General features: G+C 35.7%; 1 protein-coding gene, 3 long non-coding RNA genes and 1 other non-coding gene across 6 annotated transcripts; all 5 read left to right on the forward strand.

The window, feature by feature from the left end:
• Positions 1 to 1718: 1718 nt before the first annotated feature.
• On the forward strand, positions 1719 to 1800 carry TRNAS-GCU. Its single transcript has one exon. It is a non-coding gene; the product is annotated as a tRNA-Ser (tRNA).
• A 68-nt stretch (positions 1801 to 1868) lies between these two features.
• LOC116201953 (protein RETICULATA-RELATED 1, chloroplastic-like) lies at positions 1869 to 5449 on the forward strand. Its single transcript, XM_031533439.1, has 7 exons — positions 1869 to 2581; positions 3012 to 3110; positions 3363 to 3583; positions 3842 to 3911; positions 4175 to 4254; positions 4566 to 4630; positions 4884 to 5449. Exons 1-7 carry the CDS (start codon positions 2042 to 2044, stop codon positions 5075 to 5077), a joined length of 1269 nt encoding a protein of 422 aa, XP_031389299.1. The 5' UTR covers positions 1869 to 2041; the 3' UTR covers positions 5078 to 5449.
• Positions 5450 to 8144: 2695 nt separating this feature from the next.
• LOC116201593 lies at positions 8145 to 8962 on the forward strand. The gene is made up of 2 exons (XR_004155902.1): positions 8145 to 8340; positions 8499 to 8962. It is a non-coding gene; the product is annotated as an uncharacterized LOC116201593 (long non-coding RNA).
• A 9021-nt stretch (positions 8963 to 17983) lies between these two features.
• Positions 17984 to 19701, forward strand: LOC116201377. 2 transcript variants are annotated; one of them, XR_004155866.1, is made up of 5 exons: positions 17984 to 18321; positions 18393 to 18532; positions 18753 to 18793; positions 18929 to 19069; positions 19238 to 19701. It is a non-coding gene; the product is annotated as an uncharacterized LOC116201377 (long non-coding RNA). The 2 variants fall into 2 exon arrangements; XR_004155865.1 differs by having other exon boundaries at positions 18029 to 18532; positions 19238 to 19699.
• Positions 19702 to 22616: 2915 nt separating this feature from the next.
• LOC116201453 lies at positions 22617 to 23901 on the forward strand. The gene is made up of 2 exons (XR_004155878.1): positions 22617 to 23201; positions 23380 to 23901. It is a non-coding gene; the product is annotated as an uncharacterized LOC116201453 (long non-coding RNA).
• Positions 23902 to 24363: the final 462 nt, after the last annotated feature.

A 24363-nucleotide genomic window follows, 5' to 3' on the forward strand; every position in this document is an offset into this window, starting at 1 on the left:
ACAGTAACAACAAAGCATATTCTTAATCAGACGAGTTTCGAGAGTAAAATATAAAATAAACTAATAACATCATTCGTGAAAGAGTTTTATCACATTGAATTTCACTAATAATACAAAAGAAGAAAAAGGAACATCTCGAACCGAACTCTTAATAAGTTATTACAATTCACTAAAACAAAAAGGAATAAAACTAAAAAACGACAAGAATATATATAAAAAAAACTAAAGAACGAGAAGAGAAGAAACACCGTAATTGTAGATTTTTTTGTAAATTTAATAAATGAATACGAGTATTTCAGTTATTTTATATTTTAACGGGTTTGGAACGAGTTTTGAGATAAGACACCTTATCCTTCTCATAGTGTTTTGATTATAAATCATTAATCCTTCCCCTAACTCAATGGGGCAAAACCTTTAATGCCCCATTAAGATTTGCAAAAAGTCAAAACCCATTTATAAAAACCTATGAATATCCTTTATCAATTTGGACTAATCACTAACGTAGAGCCCCTAATCTCTCGGCTCTCTCACCTCACATTGACATCGCTAATGCTATTTTTGGTTGGACTTAATGGGAATTCGATTATGCATCAATTACATAGGTAATTCTCATTACGTTGTTTGTTTCCATCCCTAATGGGAATGGCAATTACGGATGAGCCTTATGATATGTAATAGAGTATGCATGGCCATTCCCCTCTTCCACCTATGTAATAGAAATTACACCCATGTAATAGACATTTAATTTACTAATATATCCTTACTCATTTGTCAAATTTTCAAAGTGGCTACTACCTCTCCAGCCCCCTCTACCACCCCTCCAATGTTGTTGCCACCGCTCCTCCGCTGTTGCCACCGCTAGACTTCACCTCTTGGGAAATCGAGACATGTTTCGGGTTCCCCTCGAGTCGAAGAAACCAGATCCAACCTCCTTGAGACCAGATTTAGCCTCGTCAGGCTTGATCTGACTCGAGGGCTCGAGGAGCAGCTTGAGCCCTTTGAGCAACTTGAGCTCCCGAGCACCCCAGAGCTCAGGAGCTTTCATTTAGGTTTATGCGGGGTTGCGAGCCCAGATGTAAGCCCTAGGTTCGACGGACCTAGGTTCGAGAGCTCGGGGTCCGCTAGAGAAAGGCTCTTGTTCATCAAACCCAGGGCTTGTGAGCCCTTTGGCTAGGTTTGCGACCCTATCGAACCCAGATGCGAGCCCTGGGCGTGGCTTTAGAGCCCCTAGTTATTCCTTCTTCTTTTTTTTTAAGGTTAATTTTTTAATTTTTAATAAATGTTAAATTAATATATTTGTTGTTTATTAGATAAAATTTTAATATTTGTTGATGGGGCATTTTCTTCTCTGTATAGCAGGGGTAATTTCGTATTTTTATCCTAAATCTCTCTATCAATTTTGACAAACGTAATTGAAGAATTGTAATTGTTATAACCTCTATTACATTTCACCAAACAATTAAGTTCATATGTAATTTTAATTCATATTATATACTAATTCCATTAATGACTACATTACAGTAAAACAAATACAGCATAAGAGTCTCCCAGCTTTAGAGGCAGAGCCAAGCTTCCAGTCTAGGTGATAGGTGTTTTTGCCGCGGGCGACCTGAGGTCGCTAGTGGCGTCAAGGGACTTCCATGTACTCATACGGATAGAATGTGGTATTTCAGACTTTACTGTCAAGTAAGTGCTGAGGCTAACTCACCGCAGCCGTTGTCGCTTTGGCCGAGTGGTTAAGGCGTGTGCCTGCTAAGTACATGGGGTTTCCCCGCGAGAGTTCGAATCTCTCAGGCGACGACTCTTGTCCTTTTTTTGTTTTTTCTTGACCATTTTTCGCTCCATAACCTGACCCGACACCCGACCCACTTTCTCTTCTCCCGCCGTTCTGCTGTTCCTGTTGTTCTCCCTTTGTTTCTCTCCCTCCACTCTCTCGTCCGCCTCCACCCTTTCCGCAGCTGAAGCCCGGGCTATTTCTCAGCTTCTCCCCGTTCAATTCTGCTGCCGTTCCGTCTGATCGTCCTTTCCCTTCTCCGTCACGATGTCTCTCTGTTCTCCTGCCGTGCCATTCCGCCACCTCTCGGCCTCGTCCTGCGACGCTCACCCCTCAGCTCCCATCGCCAAGGCTGAGCTCCGCGTCCTCGATTGTCGGGTTCTTTGTTGCCTCAGATGCACCGGGTCCGACCCCAGAGCTGCCCCGGTGGCGTCGATTTCACTGAGGCTCTCTCCCACGACCGGCCGACCCCGGGTCGTCGTCAGCTGCTCAAAGTCAGATCCCAAGGAGGGCCTGATCGGTGAACTGAGGGTTGCGGACGGTGATGCTGAGCCGAGAATCGACGGCAGCGGCGGAGGTGGCGGTAAAGACTTTAATGGTGGAGGTGGAGATAGAGGTGGAGGTGGAGGTGGAGGTGGCGGCGGTGGCGATGACGAAGAGGAAGAGGAGTTTGGGCCGATAGTGAAGTATGCGGACATAATGCGGGAGACGGAGGCTCGTGGGGCTGAGCTTCCGGCAGACATGCTGGAGGCAGCCAAGACTACGGGGCTTCCCAAAGTCATTCTCGAGCGATACTTCGATTTGCAGGTTCGTCATCTTCGATGGAATCGGGTCTCATTTCCTTCTTCTTTCAGTTGACAGATTTCCGTTTCCAACGAAAACAGATATAGGAAGTATAAAAGGGTGTTCTTAGGAATCAAATTTGCGACAGTCAAATTTCCCTTTTTGATTCTTTTTTCTGACTTTCGTTGTTTGCTCTTTCATCAGCATCAATAAAGATGTTTTCTTTTTCTTTTTTTTTTTTAAAATTGCCTGATAATCATGCTGAGACTTGTTCAGCTGTTGTTGTGAAAAGAGGTCGGGGACATGGGTAGTTTTATATTAGTAAGATGGAGTCTTTGTCATTTCAGGGAATGCAAGGATTAGATCTCTGAATATACGCCGCTAAGATCACTTTTTGGTCGAAACCTATGCTCTTTCCAGAATTTCGTAATGCGAGTGTTTGTTTCGTATGCAGGGTTCAGTCTGGCCATTGGGCTTTCTAATCAGGCAGTTTGCGATGCTTAGGAACCGGATGTTGGCTGATCCTTCTTTCCTTTTCAAAGTTGGAACAGAGGTTTGTTGAATTCTTCCCAGCCGTCTGTCTATTGGGTCATCAAAGTTCACCGCTTTTCTTCTCTATGGTTCTAGTAGATGGGTTAGGACTATTTGACGTTTGAGCTTCACTCATTCATGTCATGATCCTGATCATTTGACATGTTCGCTTTTGAGGCTCTGTGGTTTTCACTGGATCAGTTCATCATCTCGTATGCAAATCCAGAGAAAAGGGAAAGCATAACCTTTTCTTATTTCATGTGGGACTTTGCAGATAGTGATCGACTCCTGCTGTGCGACTTTTGCGGAAGTTCAGAAAAGGGGAAAGGATTTCTGGTCAGAGTTTGAGTTATACCTTGCTGATTTGTTGGTGGGTGTGGTTGTTGACATTGCTTTGGTCGGTATGTTAGCTCCTTATGCTCGCATAGGCAAGCAGTCCGTATCAAGAGGTTTATTTGGACAGCTTCAGCATGCTTGTAATTCTCTTCCGAGCAGGTTTGTGCAGCATGCAATATCTGTTTGACCATTGTATAAGAATGCCACAGTTTTGTTTCCAAATTATTTATCATCAGAGTTTCTAATTTTGGCTGCAAATAGGTCATCTTAATTCTTAGGAAGCTGAAATGGGGGCCCTTGATTCATGCTCGACGTCGACATGCATATAAATTGCACCTTCCTTCCTTCCTTCCTTTGCTCCTATTACAAGTTATGCTGCGTGCATGCTAGCTGATTAGACTTTCAAATCAAATGCAGCGTTTTTGAAGCAGAAAGGCCAGGGTGTAGATTCTCGGTAGGGCAGCGGATTGCTACATATTTCTATAAGGTAAATAATTTCGAGTCTGATATATTATTTGTCTGTTGCTTGTGATGCATATAGCTGCAAATGAAGAGGGTAGCTACATGGATGGAGAGGTTTTGCTTGTTCTGGGTTGGAGTAACTCATGCTTGTTCTATTTATTTATTGTCAATTTATTTATGTTGATCCTACATCTCCTCATTTCTTTATTATTGCTCGGTTTAATGGCACCGTTAGTGCTGTGTAATTTGCATATGTTAGTTCTGACCGAACTTTTGTTTTGGATCCAGGGTGTATTGTATGGATCGGTGGGATTTAGCTGTGGGCTTATAGGTCAAGGCATTGCAAATCTGATTATGACTGCTAAGAGGTAGAAATCGCTCGTGCACATTTCCTTTTACTTAATTGGAAATGTAAGATAGCTTTGCAGTTCTATGAATACAATTCTCGCCATTTATATATAAAAAAATCACAAGCTTTTACATAAGTTGTTTTTGGCCCTGACCTGATGATTTGGCTATAACAGTTTATGGCTATTTCCATCTTATAGGTGCTAGACTATAAACTAGACTACTGCATTTCAGAGTGTTCAGGGTTATTAGTGTTATTTTGTTTCTATAATGCAATTATAAACTATAAAAGAACTGATTTATTATTTTATTTTTCTGCGTTACTAATCAGGAGCCTGAAGAAGTCGGAGGGAGACATACCTGTGCCACCTCTCGTGCAAAGTGCCGCACTCTGGGGTCAGTTTCATGTTCATTCTTCAGATTCAGTTATTTGATACGTATATTATACAGCCCCCTCCCGAATTTATCACAAAGACATCATGCCTTGCCTTGGAACCCTCTTGGAAGAAAGAGCGATTTCCACTTCTGTTCCCTTTCTCCCCCGGTTCCCTATATTGTGCTCAACTTTTGTACTTTCCCACTAGCCACATCTGATTGAGAATTCGAGATTTTACTTGTTTCGATGAGTAACTTTTTCCTTGCAATTTAGGTGTTTTCCTCGCGGTATCGTCAAACACTCGGTATCAGATTATCAACGCCCTCGAACAATTAGTCGAAGCCTCACCTATAGCAAAGAGAGTCCCGCCCGTGGCAATGGCTTTCACGGTAGGCGTGAGGTTCGCCAACAACATCTACGGCGGCATGCAATTTGTGGATTGGGCTAAACTGAGCGGAGTTCAGTAGGGGACTTCCCATCACATATAGTGACCCTTTTGATTTGATTTTAGTTTATTTGATTCTCATTTTAGTTATCAAATGGAATATAAGTTTTTTTCTCGAGGCTGAATTTATTTTGGAAATTTCATTTTCACGAGCATCATCTCTTTGCTCGGCATTCTGTTTTGAAAGCAATTCGGTTTATGACTCCGAAGTTTTGTGCTAGTACCGGTCAGCATTGCATACCGAATGTCAGTTTCGGTTTGCATTTTGTCTTAAATATCTCGTTAGGGTAATGCTGGCATGTGTATCTTATGAATGTTTCTCTTACCAAACTCAAGTGTGCAAGAATTCACGTTGAATGTACGATGAATCACAAGAATTCATTATTTTGCCGCACCGGATGTTCGTGTTCTGTTGTGGGCTTGTAGCCTTGTGGCCATTGGTTCTATTGAGAATTTGAGACATAATTTCCTACTGGCCATAGAGGAAAAATCAATGGGTTTGTAAGTGTTCGGGTTTTGCCATCAATCAATATTTTTGGATCGGATATACGTCCAACCACTTATAGGCGGAATGAAATTTTACATAACATTAGAGAGCATCTTACGCTGTGGGTGGCCTCACACCAAGTTAAGGCCAGGAGCATGTGCTACAAGGATGTGTCTCATGTTAGCCTCATTATAGTCCGATAATGGAAAAGAAGTCTGTTTCATGATCCATAGTCGATGACGAATGTTTAAGTGCATATGGTACATGTTGACTAACCTGAAAGATCTTACGTTGTTATATGTGAGGGCAGATAGAAGATCTTACGTTGTTATATGTGAGGGCAATGTTGAATATTTAACATATTGAATTTATAAGTTGCTTGAGTTTTACCACATTTATCAGCCTATATGTATTATGATACAGTATTTTCTTCTAAAAAGATAAAGATAATTTTCATAATTGTTTTTACCTTTTTATAAATGGTAAATTCTGAACATGTCGCGCAATATTGGATTCGACTTTATGGTTGCGAAGCAAATATAAGGAGTAGAGGGAGCAAGAGAAAAATATCATATTAACGACATATAGTCGCTCCGCTTCTAGCAGCTCCATTTATAACAGCCGAATTTCGTTATAAGGTCATGCATTTCAGCTCTAGCTAGATAGAGAGGAAGGATGAGATTCCATCGATGGTAGGCATCGAGTCTGCAACTCAACCCTGGATATCCTCTTAGGCGAGATTTCTGATATTTCCCGGGGCTTTTGCAATTCATTTCTATTCGAAGCGATGATCTGAAATTCCCGGTATCATCATCCCTACACAAGTAATTATCTAAGCGATGTCTTATTTATCTAGTTCATGAACTTATTATTGTCACCCAGGTAAGTTGTCGAACTTTCTGCTCTAAATGAATCTAGCAGATATTAGGATTGGATTCAGTTCTTGCATGTTTGTGATGCAAAATATGTTATTTATTTTTCCAGACTTTAGAACACATTTATGAGTCATTGCATATCTTCTAAAGGCATTTTATATATCTAATCTTCATTTTAGACCGTAAAGAAAATAGATCCGCATACTCTTCCATCTCCATCGTTTCTGTGGCCAAACAATTCCCGGAAAATGGATTTTTTTTTTGGCCTTGACTAGAAAAATAATTTTAACCTCTTGAATAGAAAAATGAATTAGGACATACCAACTGAAATTACTTTTTACGCCTGTTCACCAACTTGGTTAACATGATTCATGACTTGTCAATTGGCTAAGCATAGCTCTTGGTAATGCCACGCGTAAAAACTTTTTCTTTATTTGTAAGGAACTATATGAAATATTGGAAATGAGAAATGAAAGAACATGAGAAATTTCATAACAAATCAAGTTTGAAATATCTTTGTTGGGTTGAAAAGAAGTGTCATACCAGATCCCTTTTCTTTGAAATTGATTAATTTGTTAATTCGATTTTGGTAAAATTGAGTTATTTTGGTAAGTTAAAAAGATAAGCTCTAGGAGGCAACTCAAGCCAACCCACTACTAGGAAATCTGTACTGTATCCAGCTGCTTATAGTAAGTAATTAGACACATTTCCTCTTCTTCAAATGAAAGAAAAAAGATAGTAGAACGCAGTGGCATATGCATTTGCCTGATAATAACTAATATCTCTTTATTAATTATTAAAATTTCTATTTCATTATATTAGGTTTACGAGTTTTCGAAAGAAAAAATCAAAGGCAACATTTACTTAGACTTGTCATTTTTTTCCCTTTTCAGTAACCTCTTGAATAAAAGAATAATGCTTTTGGCAGCTCATTAAATAAGCACCATTCTTTTTTCTTTTTGCGGTGGATATATAATTTCTTTATTTTGCCAATAATCAACTTCTTCACCAATTATTAATATTTAAATGGGGAAAAGGAACACAAGGAATCACAGGATTTTCTTTCCTTTTTTATTTTTTTTTATTTTTATTTCCTGCGATTACCATCTATTGCCCAATGGCCAAGCCTTCTCAAACCACTATTTAAAAGGTGATTCTCGAATTATCTAAGTCGAGTAATTCAAAAGAATTAGTAATTCTCGAATGATTCTTCTACATGATTAACCATAGGGGGAGGGAAGTCGAACCATCTGATGTTTCAAGACGGAAACGACTGTTGCCTGGGAACTCCTTCAGTGGGCCGCTGCTTAACATGTATGGATCGAGTCGGTCCTTTCACGAACTAGATTGTGTGATGTCCTTGAAACCGAGACATTGCTACCCCAAGAAAAGAAAGAGGCATCGAGATGCTATTACACACCGTTCCTCTGGCAGTATTATGATATATGAGGTGACATTTCTCATCCACTTAACCAATACTTTCCCTCCTCCATTTATGCAATTGGTGTTCCGAGGAATTTTAAAATTTTCATTGTCATTTCTAAGAAGGCCCACTCATTTGATGCTTAGGTGTCTATATATATATATATATATATATATATATATACTAATCCTATACGCGATTCCTGCGGGAGTGCAATTTATCAAAACTTGAGAGTTTTCTTATTAGATTTATGGACTTATTTTATAAATTGAAAAAAAAAAGAAAAGGAAAGGTTCTCTGTCAATGACTTGTTCATCCCATCACGCAGTTTCCTCTCCATCTTTCCACCCGCCACCCCGAACTGTTGGCATCTGCTCCAGCCGGGGGAGCGAACCAAGCGTCCACCGATCTGCTACTGTAGGTCAGAACGGCAGAAGGGAGGAAGCTTCACTACGGCAGTGCCGGAGATTCGTAACTAGCAGCGCATTGGTGCACACACTGTAAGTTTTGGTTGCTGTGAGAAGCTTATCTTATACGCTGTGCAGTTCCAACTTCAAACTCAGCACATCAAATTTCACTTGAATCCCTCATGATTGATTTTTCTATACATAGTTACAATGATGTTATTAACTCCCAATTTCTTTTCTTTTTGCCATAGTTGTAGTTCGGTTTATTTGATCATCATCTGCTGCCAAATGAGACCAAATCAAGGAGCTGCCCGACTAATCGGAAGATGGCTTCCCATCGTATGCATCTTTCATTAGATGGTGAAGGGTGATCCTTAGATGGATCTGGACAATCAGCAACAGCTTGAGTAATGTGAATTTGTGCGGAAAATTCCGCCTGATCAAATTCTGTCATCACCGAAATATTCGAAATTAAATGATTTGAGCGGTGGAACATCCTGAATTCTGTTTCTAGTTATGGTTGTGGGGTTAATGGAAGCAAATGAGAGATTTGACATGTATGTTTGACAACAATCACTATTGTCGAATGATACATGTCACGTAATATTCTTACTGTTTTTCGAATCGAATTATTCCTTGTGGATCTAGCTAATTCTCTGACTGATGGACATTGTTCAATAAGTTGCAATAATATAAAAAATCCTCATTTGTTCTCCGTTATTTGCGAGTAGTTTTACGACAGTAATATAAGTCAATTTTTACGAAAGTGTGATGTTTTCTCTTGGAAAATTTGTAGCGGGCACCAAAGTAAATTTTTTTACTTTGGAAATTTGGTTAGTCTAAAGAAAGGAACTGAGGACAACGGCACTTGCACTCAACCTATACTAAGAGATTTTAAATTTGATTATTATTCACAGGAGCCCATGTACCCTTTCCTACTAGGCCTGCAAGTAAATTTTTACGTCGGAAATTTGGTTACTTCAAAGAAAGGGGCCGAGAACAATAGCACTTGAACTCAAACTATAATAAGAGATTTCAGTTTAGATTTTTGTTTGTGGGAGCCCATGCACCCATTTCTACCATGCCCGCAGTTTTTTGTTTTTTGTTTTTTTTGGGATGAGTACCTGCAGGTTCTCTTGTGAATGAGAATGCATCAGTTGGCCTGAAAGATCGTAAATTGTTGTTAAGCATATGTAGTGCTAATTAGTTAATTGAAAGGTACATTTTATCTCATTATACACGAATAACTGAACAAAATTAATAAGTTTACTTTGGATTTTTGGATATTCAATTTTTTTTTTGTGAATTATGGTATCTGAAAGTCCAATTGGACCTCGACTAATACAGTCGAGCCGGATCGGTCCACAAAGGGATAAAGCTCTCCCAGCGCGATTTTTTATATTCATAAGAACTCAAATCCGAGACTTTACTTAAGCGGAACAAACACCAAATCGCTTCCCATCCAGGGTGGATATTCAATTCTTGTCGATGGGAGTTTCCATTCCCTTTTATTTCCATTCCACCTACTAGGCAACCAGGTATCCCTTATAAGCGAAAAAAAGAAAAAGAAAGATCAAATAGTATAAAGTGATCATATATTGCGTCATTAAATGGTGATCATATATTGCTTCAGTAAATGAAATTTGCATTTTAATATCAATTATACAAAATTTGAACAAAATTAGTTTATTTGGGGATGTGCAAATATATAGTCGTGATCGTGAACTCGCAACTAGTTGCAATCTTATTGAATTATATCCAAAGTTATCATAAGAACATAATATAAATTAATTAAAAATATGTTACTGATAAAGTGGCGAGTATAGTTGAACTCGTGTTTGATTTAGAATGAAGATGCTAGGGATCAATTCTCATTAATGATACTTCTTGTGACTTGTACAAAGCACTACCCCCCCTTTTTTTTTTCCTCTCAATGTAAAACCTGCCATCTGGAAGCTCAATTGGACATCGACTAATGCAGTTGAATCGAGTCGGCCAATTAAGGAGTAAAGCTTTCCTAACGTGGATTTTCTACATTTACAAGGACTCCAGCCCGAGACCTTACTTCAACAGAATAAGCGCCAAATCGCTTCAATCAATCCACGTTGGTGTACAAAACACTACCTTGTGGATGAGTTTTATGCTTGCATTGCTCGGATTTTAGTTATTTAATACGTAAAATATATATATTTTTGAATTTAAATCATTCTAAGAAACATACAAGAGAATATTTCATATTGGGCTATCTATATGGCCTGTGTGCGCCCTAAACATTACTTACATTTAGGGGTGGCAATATGTATCCTGTCGTGTTTAAACATGTCGTGTCTAAATAGGTTCGTGTCAAAAAGCTCTAAACTTGAACACGACATGTTAGATTTTCAAACATGAACACGATACATTTAATTACCGGTTGATATGGACAAGACACATTTAACCCGTTTAACTAAACGTATCTAAATGTGTATGTATACTTACCTATACACGATATGATACTATTACCTTTAGGTACATATTATACATACATGATATAACACTATTAATGTTAATTACATATTACTCAAGATTGGCATGATAAAAACACCATAAATATGTGATTTACATAAACAAATTTAGATGATTTTAGTGTACTTTCTTTTATAAATTGATACAATATGTGAAACAAATTTTTTAACCTTATAGCACATAATATAAACGGGTTGCAATGGTTGAACCCGTTTAAACACGATTATTTATCGTATCTAAACGGATTTGATCGGTTTAGACACAAAATACATTTAGTCTTAACTCAAACCCACTTAACTGCGTATCGTATTCATGTCGTGTTCTCATATCGTGTTAAATACTGTCGATCCTACTTATGTTTGTACATTGTTCATATGGATTGTAAGAATTAGTTAACCCAGACCAGGATAACCTTTCTTACAGAAATAAAGAAAAAGAATATCGTACAGCTCCCAAAGTTGATTGTATTATGAATACATGATACATTGCATTTGAACTCTCTTCGACTTGTTTGCAATCATTTCGTTTCACATCTTCCTGAAACATGCATATTGCAAAAACTTCCCGGATATGCTTCGGGATGGACCGCAAGAGCTGCAGGTGCGGCTGCCCTCCTCTAAAATTTCAACGTTCTAAGAAAATCTATATACTGTTTCTCAAATTTGGATGAAATTTCTTATATATCCGGTTTTATAACTCGAAAAATGATCTTCCTATTTATCAATTCAAGGATCTCACTCCCATCAAATTTACCATTTGTTTGTTAACAAAAATAAATTTAACTTAACTTAACTTTTTTTTCAATTCAACAACACAATCATTATTTTTAATTTTTTTTTAAATTCTCTCTCATATTTTTTCTATTATTACAATTAATTTTATAATACTAAATTTTCTCAATTATTCAACACTTTTTCCTCAATTCAACAATACAATCATTACATTTTTTATATTCTTTTTCAAATTCTCTCACGTACATTTCCCAACCACTTTTGTCTTTATCTCCTCGAATTAAACTAAATCAAATTAAATCAAACTTCGTCGTCAAACGTTATGTTAATTTGCATCTGTTCCTGGACAAGCATATTTAACTCTTGGAAGAAAGAGCGATTTCCACTTCTATTCTCTTTTTGCCTGGGTCCTTATATTGTGCTCTTTTAAAAAAAAAAACAAAAGAAGCTCATGGGTATAATATAATGAAATAGAGATTTTAATTTATACTAAATATAAAGGTACGAAGCTCACCAGGTGTTTCTCCACATCTCACTTCCAAAACTACCCTTATAATTTTATTGATATTCCTTAAATATTCTTCTAATATTATAGAACTTACTTAAATGCCCTTTAGCCGCTTAACATTAATTATAACACATAATGCCCTATAACCACTACCTTCCATATATAAACGCTTCTTCCCTCACTTTTAGGGTCAGGACCATATTTTTTTTTTTAAATATTGGGAGAAACATAATAACCATGAAAGACACAAGAGCCAAGAAACATCAATGCCAATCACAACTACACCTTTTTGTCCTTGACGATAAATGAAAATTAACTTATTTTTTGTTAAAGTAAAATTATTAATGGATAATAATAAAGATAAAACGATTTTATGAAAAAGAAATAATAAAAAGTCAAGACATTTCGAATTGTTCGTTGACATGGATAAAGTCAGGGAAAACCTGTTCACACTATTTTCATATATGAGATAAGAGGCACAATCTTTCATTGCATTTCTGCCAATAATTGCCATAACGACAAAAGATACTGCCACATTTGGGGTTAAGTTCGTGTTTAGCACAAGGCTTGCCTCTTCAACTTTTTCGTGCCATTGAAGTTTCGCAATATGGAGACTAGGTAGTGTTATGCTTGGAGCCCTGCCCACATATAATAGAGGTAACCAATATATATAGATTGCATGGATAAAGTAATACAAAGTATGCTCTTTTCCCCTTCTTCGTTCTCTTGATTTCCTTTTTCCAGGAGTCCCTAACTCTATCTTTTCCATTTCACCATGCATATTTATACCTGACATAATTTTTTCGAATATTTTCTTTATATGGCAATCAAATTTCCTTCGAAAATAATTGCTCTTCGATATCCTCCAATTCTGTACATATACATATATATATATATATATATATATTACACATATCAAATTTCCTTCGAAAATAATTGCTCTTCGATATCAACTTGCCTATTCAAAAATTAATTTTAATAATGGTGTTTCTTGTTTTTGCATAATATATAATTTTGTTTCAATTTATGTTAATATTGTACTAGACCTCGATATGCTTAAATTTATTAAATAGTTTATTAGGCAACCTTAATATATCTATTATCAATCCATAGCTATTAATTATTCTACAGAAAGCGCCTTTTCATGTATTTTTTTACATGTAAAGTGACTAATCGATTGCCAATTGTGGCGGATGGATTCCTAGAAGACACTACAAAAGTAGGCCTGTGTTTGGCTAATCCTTTCTCGCCACCAAAACCGCCCCCAACCCCACAAATCCTAGGCTACATTTGATTCGCTAGAATGAAATTAATATAGAATATAATAGACATAGATTATAATAAATATGGAATATAATAGAAATTCTGATCAAATTCATTTTATTTGGTTGGATGGAATAGAAAAATGGCAAAAATCGAGAATATATCATAAACAAAATAAAGACATATATACCCCTCAATTATTAAAATAATATATTAAATTGAAAATAAAAGGCCGGTTACTGTTCATCTTCTTCGTCGAAGAAGATGAATAGTGCCCACATCCCATGGCTACGGGGAGCTGGCTTTGGCTCCAGAGCTAGGCCCCTGAGCCATCTAGGGCTCACGAGCCCCACGGCGGGTTTGCATTGGCTCGCAAACCTAGCCCGGGGGTCGCGAGCCCATGATCTCGACGAACCCAAGCTCGGGAGCTTGGGTTCGTCGAGATCTCTAGCTTGTGCGGTGGAGTGGTTGGTTCGTGGTTGATGTTCGTGCGAAGGTTCGTGGTCGAGGTTTGTGCGGTGGCTCGTACGGAGATTCGTCGAGACCTCTGACTTGCGAGCCATGGGTTTGTGCGGCGGTTCATCGAGACCTCTGGCTTGCGAGCCATGGGTTCGTGCGGAGGTTCGTCGAGGACGAGCGATGGTGCGGGCGGCGGAAATTGGGGGTTTCTGCAAGATGGCATGCGATTGTAATAAGTCAGGAAAGTTGATAGTATTTTTGGGTTTTCATGTCATTTTCGGATGGAGAATACCCATTTCAGACATTCATGGGAGACACATGTTTTCCTGATGCAATCCGGATAACTATTCGGACCCGGAATAGCTATTATGCATTCCCTTGAACCAAACGTCGGAATACCTATTACGTACGGAGTAGGTATTATGTTCCCTACCAAAATCTGTAAACCAAACATGCCCTAAATGCTATAACGTTGAGCCAAGGGCAAACATCCTACCTCGCCCCTGACCCTGCCCTGCCCCAACAGATTGATTTGGCCGTCGCCGCCTCCATCATGCATCCACTTTTTCTCTTCTACCACTCTCCACATATGGCGGTCCTGTTATGCCAGGTTAGTTGAGATTCCCATTTCCATTGTAGAAGATGGGATGAGACGGCCAAAACGACGTTACCGAAAAAGAAAATGGAAGGCAAACTGAATTTTAAGTACTATAGAATGATGCTTCTCTAAAAGATTATATATATAGATATATATATATATATATATAATCACTTTGTTCACTTTCTCATTATTCCACAATTTTCGTATTTCAATTCGGTTTTATGCCTTAATGAATTGCAACATAAACATAAAACGTTTTAATAGATTTTTAATTCTTGAATTATTCTAATTCATAATGACATGGTGATTGAGAAAGAACAAACAAAACAGTTATAAGTAACCATAGTTATCGCAATACACGAAATTATTGTGACGGCGTTTGATATTACTACAAAATAATAACTATATCAATTGAATACTATGTATTTGAATGGAAGGAAATACTTGGAAGGAAACGGTGGAGGGAAGATTATTATTTTTCCAAATTCTTCAGTTCAATTTGAAAAAATATTTGCATAATTCAAGATAGAGTAAATTACAACTAAAATAATAAAGTTTGTTTTTAATTTTTATAAAGAGAATTTTCTTCTTTCTGGGACCATGAACATCCCCTGCAAACCCATAGATTTAGGTTGGTCCATGTGCATGCATATCTGTGGGCGGCCTCAGTAATAACTAAGTGAACAATAGGGGATTCGAACCTACTCTTTTTGAACTACTCACAAAGTTCATTTCCTTTACTTGAACACTTTTGAGTATAGTTTCATATTTGTTTCAATTCTATCCCAAGCCTATCATACTATTGATTTTTATGATTTTTCAAAGATGTGGCATTTATTTTTGTGTATTCTAGCAGATGTGACATTGCCATATCATCAAACCAAAATATTAAAAAATATAATAAAAATATTAAAAATAAAGAAAATAATTTTAAAACAAGAATTAAGCATGCAACCAACTCATCCGAAGTTAAGGCCTTGCCAAGGGTGGGGGCCACGCCTGTCGCTTCCACCCCAAGGATGAGTTCACTGGCGAGCTCAAAAGGTTTCGACAACCCCGTCCCAAGTGGTGGGGTGGCACTCTCGAGGCCCTCATCCCAACAATTTAATTTGGACTTGGATCCAAGTCTTGGGATAAATTGCAGGGGTAGCGTTTGTCGTCGAGGCCAGTACCCTTGTGAGACTCAGTTTAGGAGGGTTCATTATTTCTCTTAACTTTTTCTTCATTTTTTTTACATATTTCTTATTATTTTTAATTTTTTAAATATTTTGATGACACACATAAATATTATAAAAGTGAGGGTATGATTGATTTGAGATGATATTAAAAGTTCATGCTTTTCCGGTTAAAAAAAGTAGTTCGTAATTATAGAAATGATTACCTTTTAATAAATTTTAAAACGATAAGAAAAATATAAAACATATCTATATGAATTAGTTAATATACATATATAAAAAATATAACTAATGTCTCATTATATAGAACAATAACAATTCTTACCCACGAAAGAAGGTTACATAAATTGAAAAAATGATATTATATAGAATAATAATAATCTTTATCAAGATAGAAGATTCTACTAATTTGAAACTAATATAAAAGAATAAAAATATATAAAATAATATAATTAGATATAATCTATATATAACTAGAATTTACTTGGTTGCAAAGTAAATGAGATTAGGTGCATAATAAATGCTTTAAAGAAAATTTAAAAAATAAGAAAAAAGAAAATTAGAAAATAAAGATAATAATTAAATTTTTTTCATAAACGAAATTAATGTATATGAATCTCCTACTTGCTACAAATAATAACTAAATGAAAATTAAAAAGAATATGGAAAAAAATTAATGAACGGAGAATAATAATTAAAAATATTTAAATAATGCAATTAAAGGTACCTAAATCTTTTTCTCAATACAATTAAGAGAAAATTTTTGTTGTAATTTCTTAATTATATATAAATTATACATGTATATAAACAATTAATTTAACGCGACACTATAAAAATTGAGCATAACTTATAGAAATTAATATAAAATTTTTGATATTGTTACGAATTAATGAAGCATATATATAGTTTATCATAAAAGCTAAACATGTATATGTACAAGCATATTGAAAAGTAAATTTGACTTGTTAAAAATAATAATCATGAACCATACAAATGATTACCTTTTAATAAATTCTATAACATTAAGAAATATATGTAAAAAATAGATATAATATACATATATAACCCTAAAACAATAACAATTCTTATCCACGTAGGAAGATTATATAAATTAAATAATTAAAAAATAATATTATATAGAATAATAACAATCTTTATCCAGAAGAAAGATTCCATAAATTTGAAAATAATATAAGTACATATAACACAAACTAAGACTGTGAAAGAAATTAAATAAATTTATAAGACATAATAAGAACATTGATTATAAAATTATAATTGAATTATTCAAAAGCATTCATGCAACTCTATTGAAAATTAATTGTTGTAAACTTTTATTTTCAATAATAATAATAATAATAATAATAATAATAATAAGGAGTTTTAACCTAAAATGGCTCATGGTTTATCCGTTTTGTCAAATCTATCGTATGTTTTTTTTGTCAAATCTATCCTATGGTTTACTTTTTGCATCAAATCTATTCCGGCGTTATCTTTTCCATCCACATCTAACGGCCGTGCTGACGTGGCACGTTGAGAGATAGTGGACCACACTTGCCACGTGGGCGCCACGTCAGCACAATCGTTAGATGTCGACGGAAAAAATAACGCCGGGATAGATTTGATGCAAAAAGTAAACCATGTGATAGATTTGACAAAAAAAAATATATGATAGATTTGACAAAACGGGTAAACCATGGGCCATTTTAAGTAAATTCCCCTAATAATAATAATAATAATAATAACACTAGTAAGTGATTAATATATAAAACTGTGATAATTACTATTCGTACAAAATATAAATATATAAATATAAACTCGTGCAACGCACGAGATTGAACCCTAATTTATAGTGAAACTAACTACGTTTTGTAAAAGTGTCTTCAATAAATGCAATTAATATTTAAAATTATTATTATTATTATTATTCATATTCATTTATATATAACACAATTGACTTTCCAAGAAAAAATAAATATATTTTAAGTAATGTGATTGAAAAATATTAATAAATGATATTGAATTTCAAAATTATCAACGATAATATAATTTTAAAATAATGAAATACTAATAAGAAAATGCAATATTCTTTTAATTAGAAAGTAAACGATGGACCGTTAGAGTTACGAAAAAATTATAATTTTATGAAGATAGCACAAAGTATAAAAAAATAAAATTTATGAATAAACTGTATCAAACTTTCAATTTTATTGAAATGGTATTTTCAAATTATACATAAAATTGATGATCATGTTAGAATATAATAATAATATTGTATTCTGATATTATAAATGATCAATTACGATTTTAGATAAGTAAAGAAACTCGTGCAACACATGGATAGTGGAGTAGTGGTATCATAGTTAGTAATGACGATTAACGAAAACACACTCAATTCCAGTATATAATTCACTAGATGGCTTACTCCATAGAAGTCATGCCACGAATTGAAAATTTTGATGAGAGTGACTGGAAAATCGTGTAAAACGTTCTAAATTTTTCATACTGAATTTTTCTAATCTTTAATTTTTTGGAAGGTGTTAGGGGGGCCTTGATTCTACTTAAATGGCAACGGGAGGTTGTTGGGCTGCCCTTATATAAGGGAGGTCCATGGTCACTTTGTATACAACGGGCGCATAAGAGCCCTATGATCCGGCATGCACTCCTTGGAAGCTTGGAGTACTGGGCTCACCTGTACCCGGGCTCATGATATCTTTCCCTTGTTTGGTAATCACCAGGCTGGCGTATCCTGTCCAGGAGTTCAGATTTTATTCCATTTATGGCCTGAAAGTTTTGGTAATGTTAAAGTGGTCCTTATCTTTTGTAAATATGGTAAGTAAACCCCTACTCTCTTCCATTTAAACCACATTCCCCCCTGCAACCTCACCTCACCTCGACAACAGCCCTCTCTCTTTCTCTCTATCTCAGCTCTGCATAGCTGCTGCTTGACGAGCATGTTGATCCGTTTTTGACCAACTAACTGATCTTTGATCCCTCCAGACTGTCCATCTCTTGATACTTGATGATCTTCTCTTTCATTGGGGTGAGTAGACACATATTGTATTAAATTTTACTCTTAGGTTGCGGAAAGCTAGGTAACAATCTTGCAATTTTTTGACCCGAATGTCAGAATTTGATCAAGTTGAGGATCCAACATATTGCATTTATAAATCATAGATAACGGATCGATCAACATATACCTGATTCATATCGTATTATTCGATATTATGCACTCTAATAACTGATGTAAGTCTTCTTCGCAGGTGGGATGATTCCTGATCCGGTCAGGGTGCCTTCAGGGAGGGTAATTAATTTTTTTTTTATATTTTTCATCCATATTATATATATATATATATATATAAAATATATCTAACTCCTCCCCAATTCATCCCTGAAAATTTTGTTAACACTCTCAAAGCGTTTCAATCTTTTACCCCAGAAGGATGCTGACCATGATGTTCAATTGAATTATTCCGGGCAAAGTAACCGGTCGATATGTGTGTCAACGGCAACTGGACCGCCATCCAGTATCATCTCGTGCCGCCACCTTGATTGATCTAGCGGTATTATGATATATGAGGTGATCCCACTCAATTTTTTTTTATAACTGCTTGATTTCTTACCATATTAAATTTTTGTTCTATATCGTTTGTTATCCTTTAACTAAGAAGCAATCAGAATATCATTGTTAGTTTGGAGTAGATAAATGAATTTTGGCGTATATGTTTATTTCTCCCTCATTATGCAGGAGGAACTCGATATAAAGACCCTCATTGAAGCGATCATATTTTGGCCACATAGGCAGAGGGAATAAACATGAACTAGCATGCTATATACGTCGTTGGCCAAATCCAACAGGGCAGGTTATTTGACGTGAGAGTTGTAGAACTATGGGTAGCGGCTACCCTGCTAGTGTAAACTAGTCCTCATTATCTATATTTTGAGTTTGTAAGACTATGATAATGATGGAACAATCCATTCATACATGGGTGACTGATGGAAGAAAAAGAGAGAAAACATTACAAATTGGTTAATTAATGGAGAAGGAAGCATATGAATTTGGGGGTTTAGTCGTTATCCAAATGCGATGCTATCTCTCATTTGCTTCCATTAATCACTCACATTTGAATGAAATCACCTGTTTTCTTTAGTCATTTCTTAGAAAAACATCGTCTAGTTTCGATTGTTCTCTCGTATGACTCGACCCTCTATGTGACTTCGTTTGGTTTCATCCAAGATTGTTTTGTCTCTTACTCTTACTCCACTGCAATTGGAAATCGATAGCATTAAAGATTGTGAATGTGATTATAATAGCATTGATGTCGCCACTAGGGAAATTATAACAAAAACGAAACGAAAAGAATCTTCGGCTTGACAAGAGATGTTTCTTTAATACGCCATGCGCTCTAATTACATCAAATCATTCATGTTTGTGAATAAGCTTTTGAAGCTGGCTAAGTTAATTAAGAGGACAACAAGAGGGGTTATAGTCGAATTATTCCTAATTCAACCTGAATTATACGAAGATTGTGGACCATATGTAATGAAGTCTCGAAAAAGTATTAAATTTGATCGCTCTAAAAAGCATGATCTATATAGATATTGATCTTCATAAATCCATGAATTTCAATAACTAATTAATATTCACATCCAAACAATGCGGATTGAGCTGAGAATCTATATAAAACACTAAAAGCAGAGTCAAAGCATCGAGAAGTGCCACGTAGAACGAAGGAGGCTTCTCTTTACGTGACCCTTTATCTAACCGCCAATAGTTATGTCACAAGTGACACTATATTATGTTGAGACGTCGTTTCATGAGGCCGAAATTATTTGCAATCACGGAATTAATATAATAAATCTATTATATTGTTTATATTTTGCTGGGTAGTTTACATTTTGCTTGAGATACTTCCACGAAAATATATTGGTTGAGGCACTGATGAAAATATTAAATTTCTAAGAAAATGTATAATATTAGTCAATCAGAATATTTAATATAAACAGTAATAAAGATTAAAAAAATATATTTTTATAGAGTTATAAAAATATTTTTATTGATTATCGCAACCAATCTAGTCCGTGCATATTTGTATAGTTTAGTTTGACTGCATCGTAATTACTTCAGACCATTCAATGAATGCGTAATAAAGCTTATGAAGCTAGCCATGTTAAGAGGATAATAAACGGGCTCAGTCAAGTTATTCTTTATTCAACCCGAATTATGCAAGATTATGGAATACTGTAAATAATGACGTCCCGAGATAATATTTTTTTATGATAACTCTAAAAGCATGATTCATACTTATTGATCTTCATGAATCCATATATTGTATATGGATTTAAGTATTGTCTTAAAAAATAAGTAATGAATGTCTTGAATATTGATAACACTTAAATTGAAGTAGCTGTCTTCTAGAAACAATCAAGTTGTTTATTATCTTTTATTCTATAACATCTCATGTTCTGTATGTTTCGTAAGTCGTTTCGAAACATGTACTGACTTCCGAGCTATACTTCATTGCATTATTTATCTCATAGAAGAAATTAATATAATTTATTAAAGGAAAAACTATACTTTGGTCCTGTAGATTTGGTTCTTTTTCTATTTTAGTCTTTCCTATTTTTTTCTTCATTTACATCCTACATCTTTTGAATGCTTTCATGTTTTATCTTTTTCCATTTTTTTTTAAGTTTTCATCCAATGACTTTAATTACTTCTGTTAACATCCTTTAATCAATCTTTTTATTAGAAAAAAATTTCATGTTAATTCCTTAGGCGTTACACGGTATTTCTATTATCCTATTCTTTTCAATTTTATCTCAATTTTATACGTTTTGTTCTCTTTAGTTCTGGGGCTGAATTTTCTATTAACAACCAAAAATTATGTTTTGAACTTACACGAGACATCGGGTACAAGGAGCCTTGACCAGATTGATGTTAGTTGAGAGGGAGAGGCAGCAGCAGGGGCCAACACCGGCCACCGTCGCTTTGGGGTCGTTGGAGTCCACCACTATATATAGCAGGGGCCAACACGCCGGCCAAAATTGATATTTATATAGTGGAGTCAAGTCTAGATGATGTTCTTGGATTGGCACGGGAAGAATTGGGTGGAATTGGGACGAACCTTGGTATTTAATTTAAGAAGGGTGTCGAGCAAGGCAAAGGAAGGGTCGAATCATAAAAGAAAAGAAGAGCTAAATAGCATACTTTACATAGAAGATTGAAAATTCTATGTATATATATATAGAAGATATGTCCTAATTTTTCCCGGCTTCAAGGAGAGCCACTGCCTCACGTAAATCGAAATGTGGTTGAGCTTTAACCAAGCTAGGAAAATTTCACTGCAAGTAAAAGTCTCTGAATTATATTCTAATTTTTGTGATTCCATTCGTATGAAGATTTTCTATCATTTAAAAGGTATGCGCTACACCCTCCGATTCGGCTCTTCCGAATCAGTGAGGAGTGGCAATTTTGTAATTATCATGAAAATCTGGGACAGTTATATCATGCGAGTGGGTCGGAGGATATCCCTCCAAAACTTGTCGGAGGAAATATATATTCCCCATTTAAAATTGTAACCCTTTAACAACATTGGCGTCATTTATTATGTGCCTAATAAGTATGTAGGGCACCAAAAGTCTTGGTATTTTATCTGCACGTAGTGCGGGCACACTTTTAGTATCAATGCCGGAAGATAATTAACATGAGTGTTTTCATTGATAATCATTTAATTAGCACAATTGTCTTAATGTTTTAATTCTATAACTGCCGTACAACGTCGTCATATTCACTAATGATGTAGGAAACACTTATTCGAAATATATATATATTTAAGAAAAAAATTTACGAAGCACACTCACTTCCGATCTGCAACTCATTAGAATATTTCTTGTTCCAGAGAAGTCATGCAATTGATAAAATTTTCCATGAGAGTGATTGGAAAAATGTGTAAAACGTGCTAATTTCTTTGCATTCAAAATTTGCTCATATTTTAATCTTGGAAGGTGTTTGGTATGCCCGTTTATATGGCAAGGGAGGGAGGTTGTTGGGCTGCCCCCTATGAGGGAGGTTATCGCCTTTTTGCACGCACCGGGTGCATAAGAGCCCATGGTAGGCATGCCTTCCTTTAGGTATCAATCTCTCCTACGCCCGGGTGCATAAATCCCTTCGTTAGTCAATGACTAGGCTGGCGTATCCTGTCTCGGCGTTATCATTTTTATTCCTTTTAGGCCTGAAAGTTTTGGTAATTTTATGGTGGCCCTCATATTTTGTAATTTTGGTAAGGACACCCCTATTCTCTTCCATTTATACCACATGTCTCCACCAGAAAACTCACCTCTATAATATATTCCCCCACTCTCTCTATCTCTCAGCTCTGCAGCTGCTGCTTGACGCGCATATCGACCGGTTACCAACCAAACAACTGATCTTCGATCCCTCCAATCCATCTTTTGATATTTAAAATAGCATCCTTTATCGGTGAGTAGATGCGTGTATTAAATTTTATTCTTAGGATGTAGCGGGAAAGATCTCTATTAGAAACGCCTTTAAGAGTTTTAATCCTTCCCCGAAGGATGTTAATGATTTGCTATTGACTCATCCCGAGAGAAGTAATCAGTCGATATGCGTGTCAACAGCAACTAGAGTGCTTTCCAGTGTCGTCCTATGCCACCTCCATGATCCATCTAGCGGTACTATGATATATGAGGTGACACCTAAACAATTTTATTTTCCCTGTATGATTCTTAGCATTACAAATATTCAATTTTTTATTTTGAATTATCTTTAATCATTTTCATTAAGAAGTAATCGGAACGTTGATTTGTGATACTTGCTGTAGATAAATGAATTTTGACATATATACTTAGTTTTCCTTTATTATGTAGGAGGATATCAATATAAGAACCCTCATTGAGACGGTGAGACTCTCATCAATGGCCAAACCGAACAAGGCACGTTTTTTGACGGGAGAGTTGCAGAACTACCCATAGCAGCTAACCCGTTCAAGTATATACTTCAATCCTCGTTTCATTTTAGGAGTTTGTAGGACTACGATCAATGAAGGAACAATCTGTTATACCATGAGTGACTGATGGAAGCAAGAGAGAGAGAGAGAGAGAGAGAGAAAACATTACAAATAGGATATAATCCAAGCATATGAAATCGGGGAATTACATATATTATCCAAATGTTATGATATCTCTCATTTGCTTCCATTAATCATCCACATGTAGATATGAATGAGACCATATGTTGCCTTCACTCATTACTTAGGAAAACATCATGTAATTTTGGCTTTTCTCTTGTATAATGATTCAGCCCTCTCTCTGTCTTTTTTTGATGGTTGCTCTCTCTCTCTCTCTCTCTTGTATAGTGAGTCGGCCCTATACAATTTGAGTCATACCATATACAACAATTATTAATGAAATAATTATGGTGTTCATGTCCCCAATATGGCACTATAACATAAAGGAAATGAAGAGAATCTCGGGCTTAACAAGGATGTTGTTTTAATTCAATATGTATTTTATTTAAAATTTCATCGAGTCCAGAAGTAATTGTGCTCGTTTTCAACCTAAAAACTTGAGTTGATATGTGGTGACATCAATTTCTTAGATACCTTTATATGTTTCTGACTATGGGAAAACAATTCTCGACATTTTGACACCTTGAAGCATTGGATGCTTCCGATAAAGCTTCTTAAGATACCTATTTTAAGAGGCCGGGAACAAACAGGTTATAGTCGAACTATTCCTGATTTAGCCTGAATTGTACAAGCAGGACGGTGGATTATACATAACCACGTCTTCGAAATTATAAACTTTGAAAACTATAAAAACATTATATATATATATATATATATATAGACT

Source organism: Punica granatum, chromosome 3, assembly GCF_007655135.1.
Source record: "Punica granatum isolate Tunisia-2019 chromosome 3, ASM765513v2, whole genome shotgun sequence".
NCBI lineage: Eukaryota > Viridiplantae > Streptophyta > Magnoliopsida > Myrtales > Lythraceae > Punica > Punica granatum.

What these genes read in the sequence shown, in the direction of transcription:
- LOC116201953 (XM_031533439.1), top strand. Translation starts at nt 2,042, where the DNA reads ATGTCTCTCTGTTCTCCTGCCGTGCCATTCCGCCACCTCTCGGCCTCG. An exon ending in TTGCTACATATTTCTATAAG is followed by an intron (nt 3,912 to 4,174) that starts GTAAATAATTTC and finishes TTTTGGATCCAG; the next exon opens with GGTGTATTGTATGGATCGGT. An exon ending in GCAAAGTGCCGCACTCTGGG is followed by an intron (nt 4,631 to 4,883) that starts GTCAGTTTCATG and finishes CTTGCAATTTAG; the next exon opens with GTGTTTTCCTCGCGGTATCG.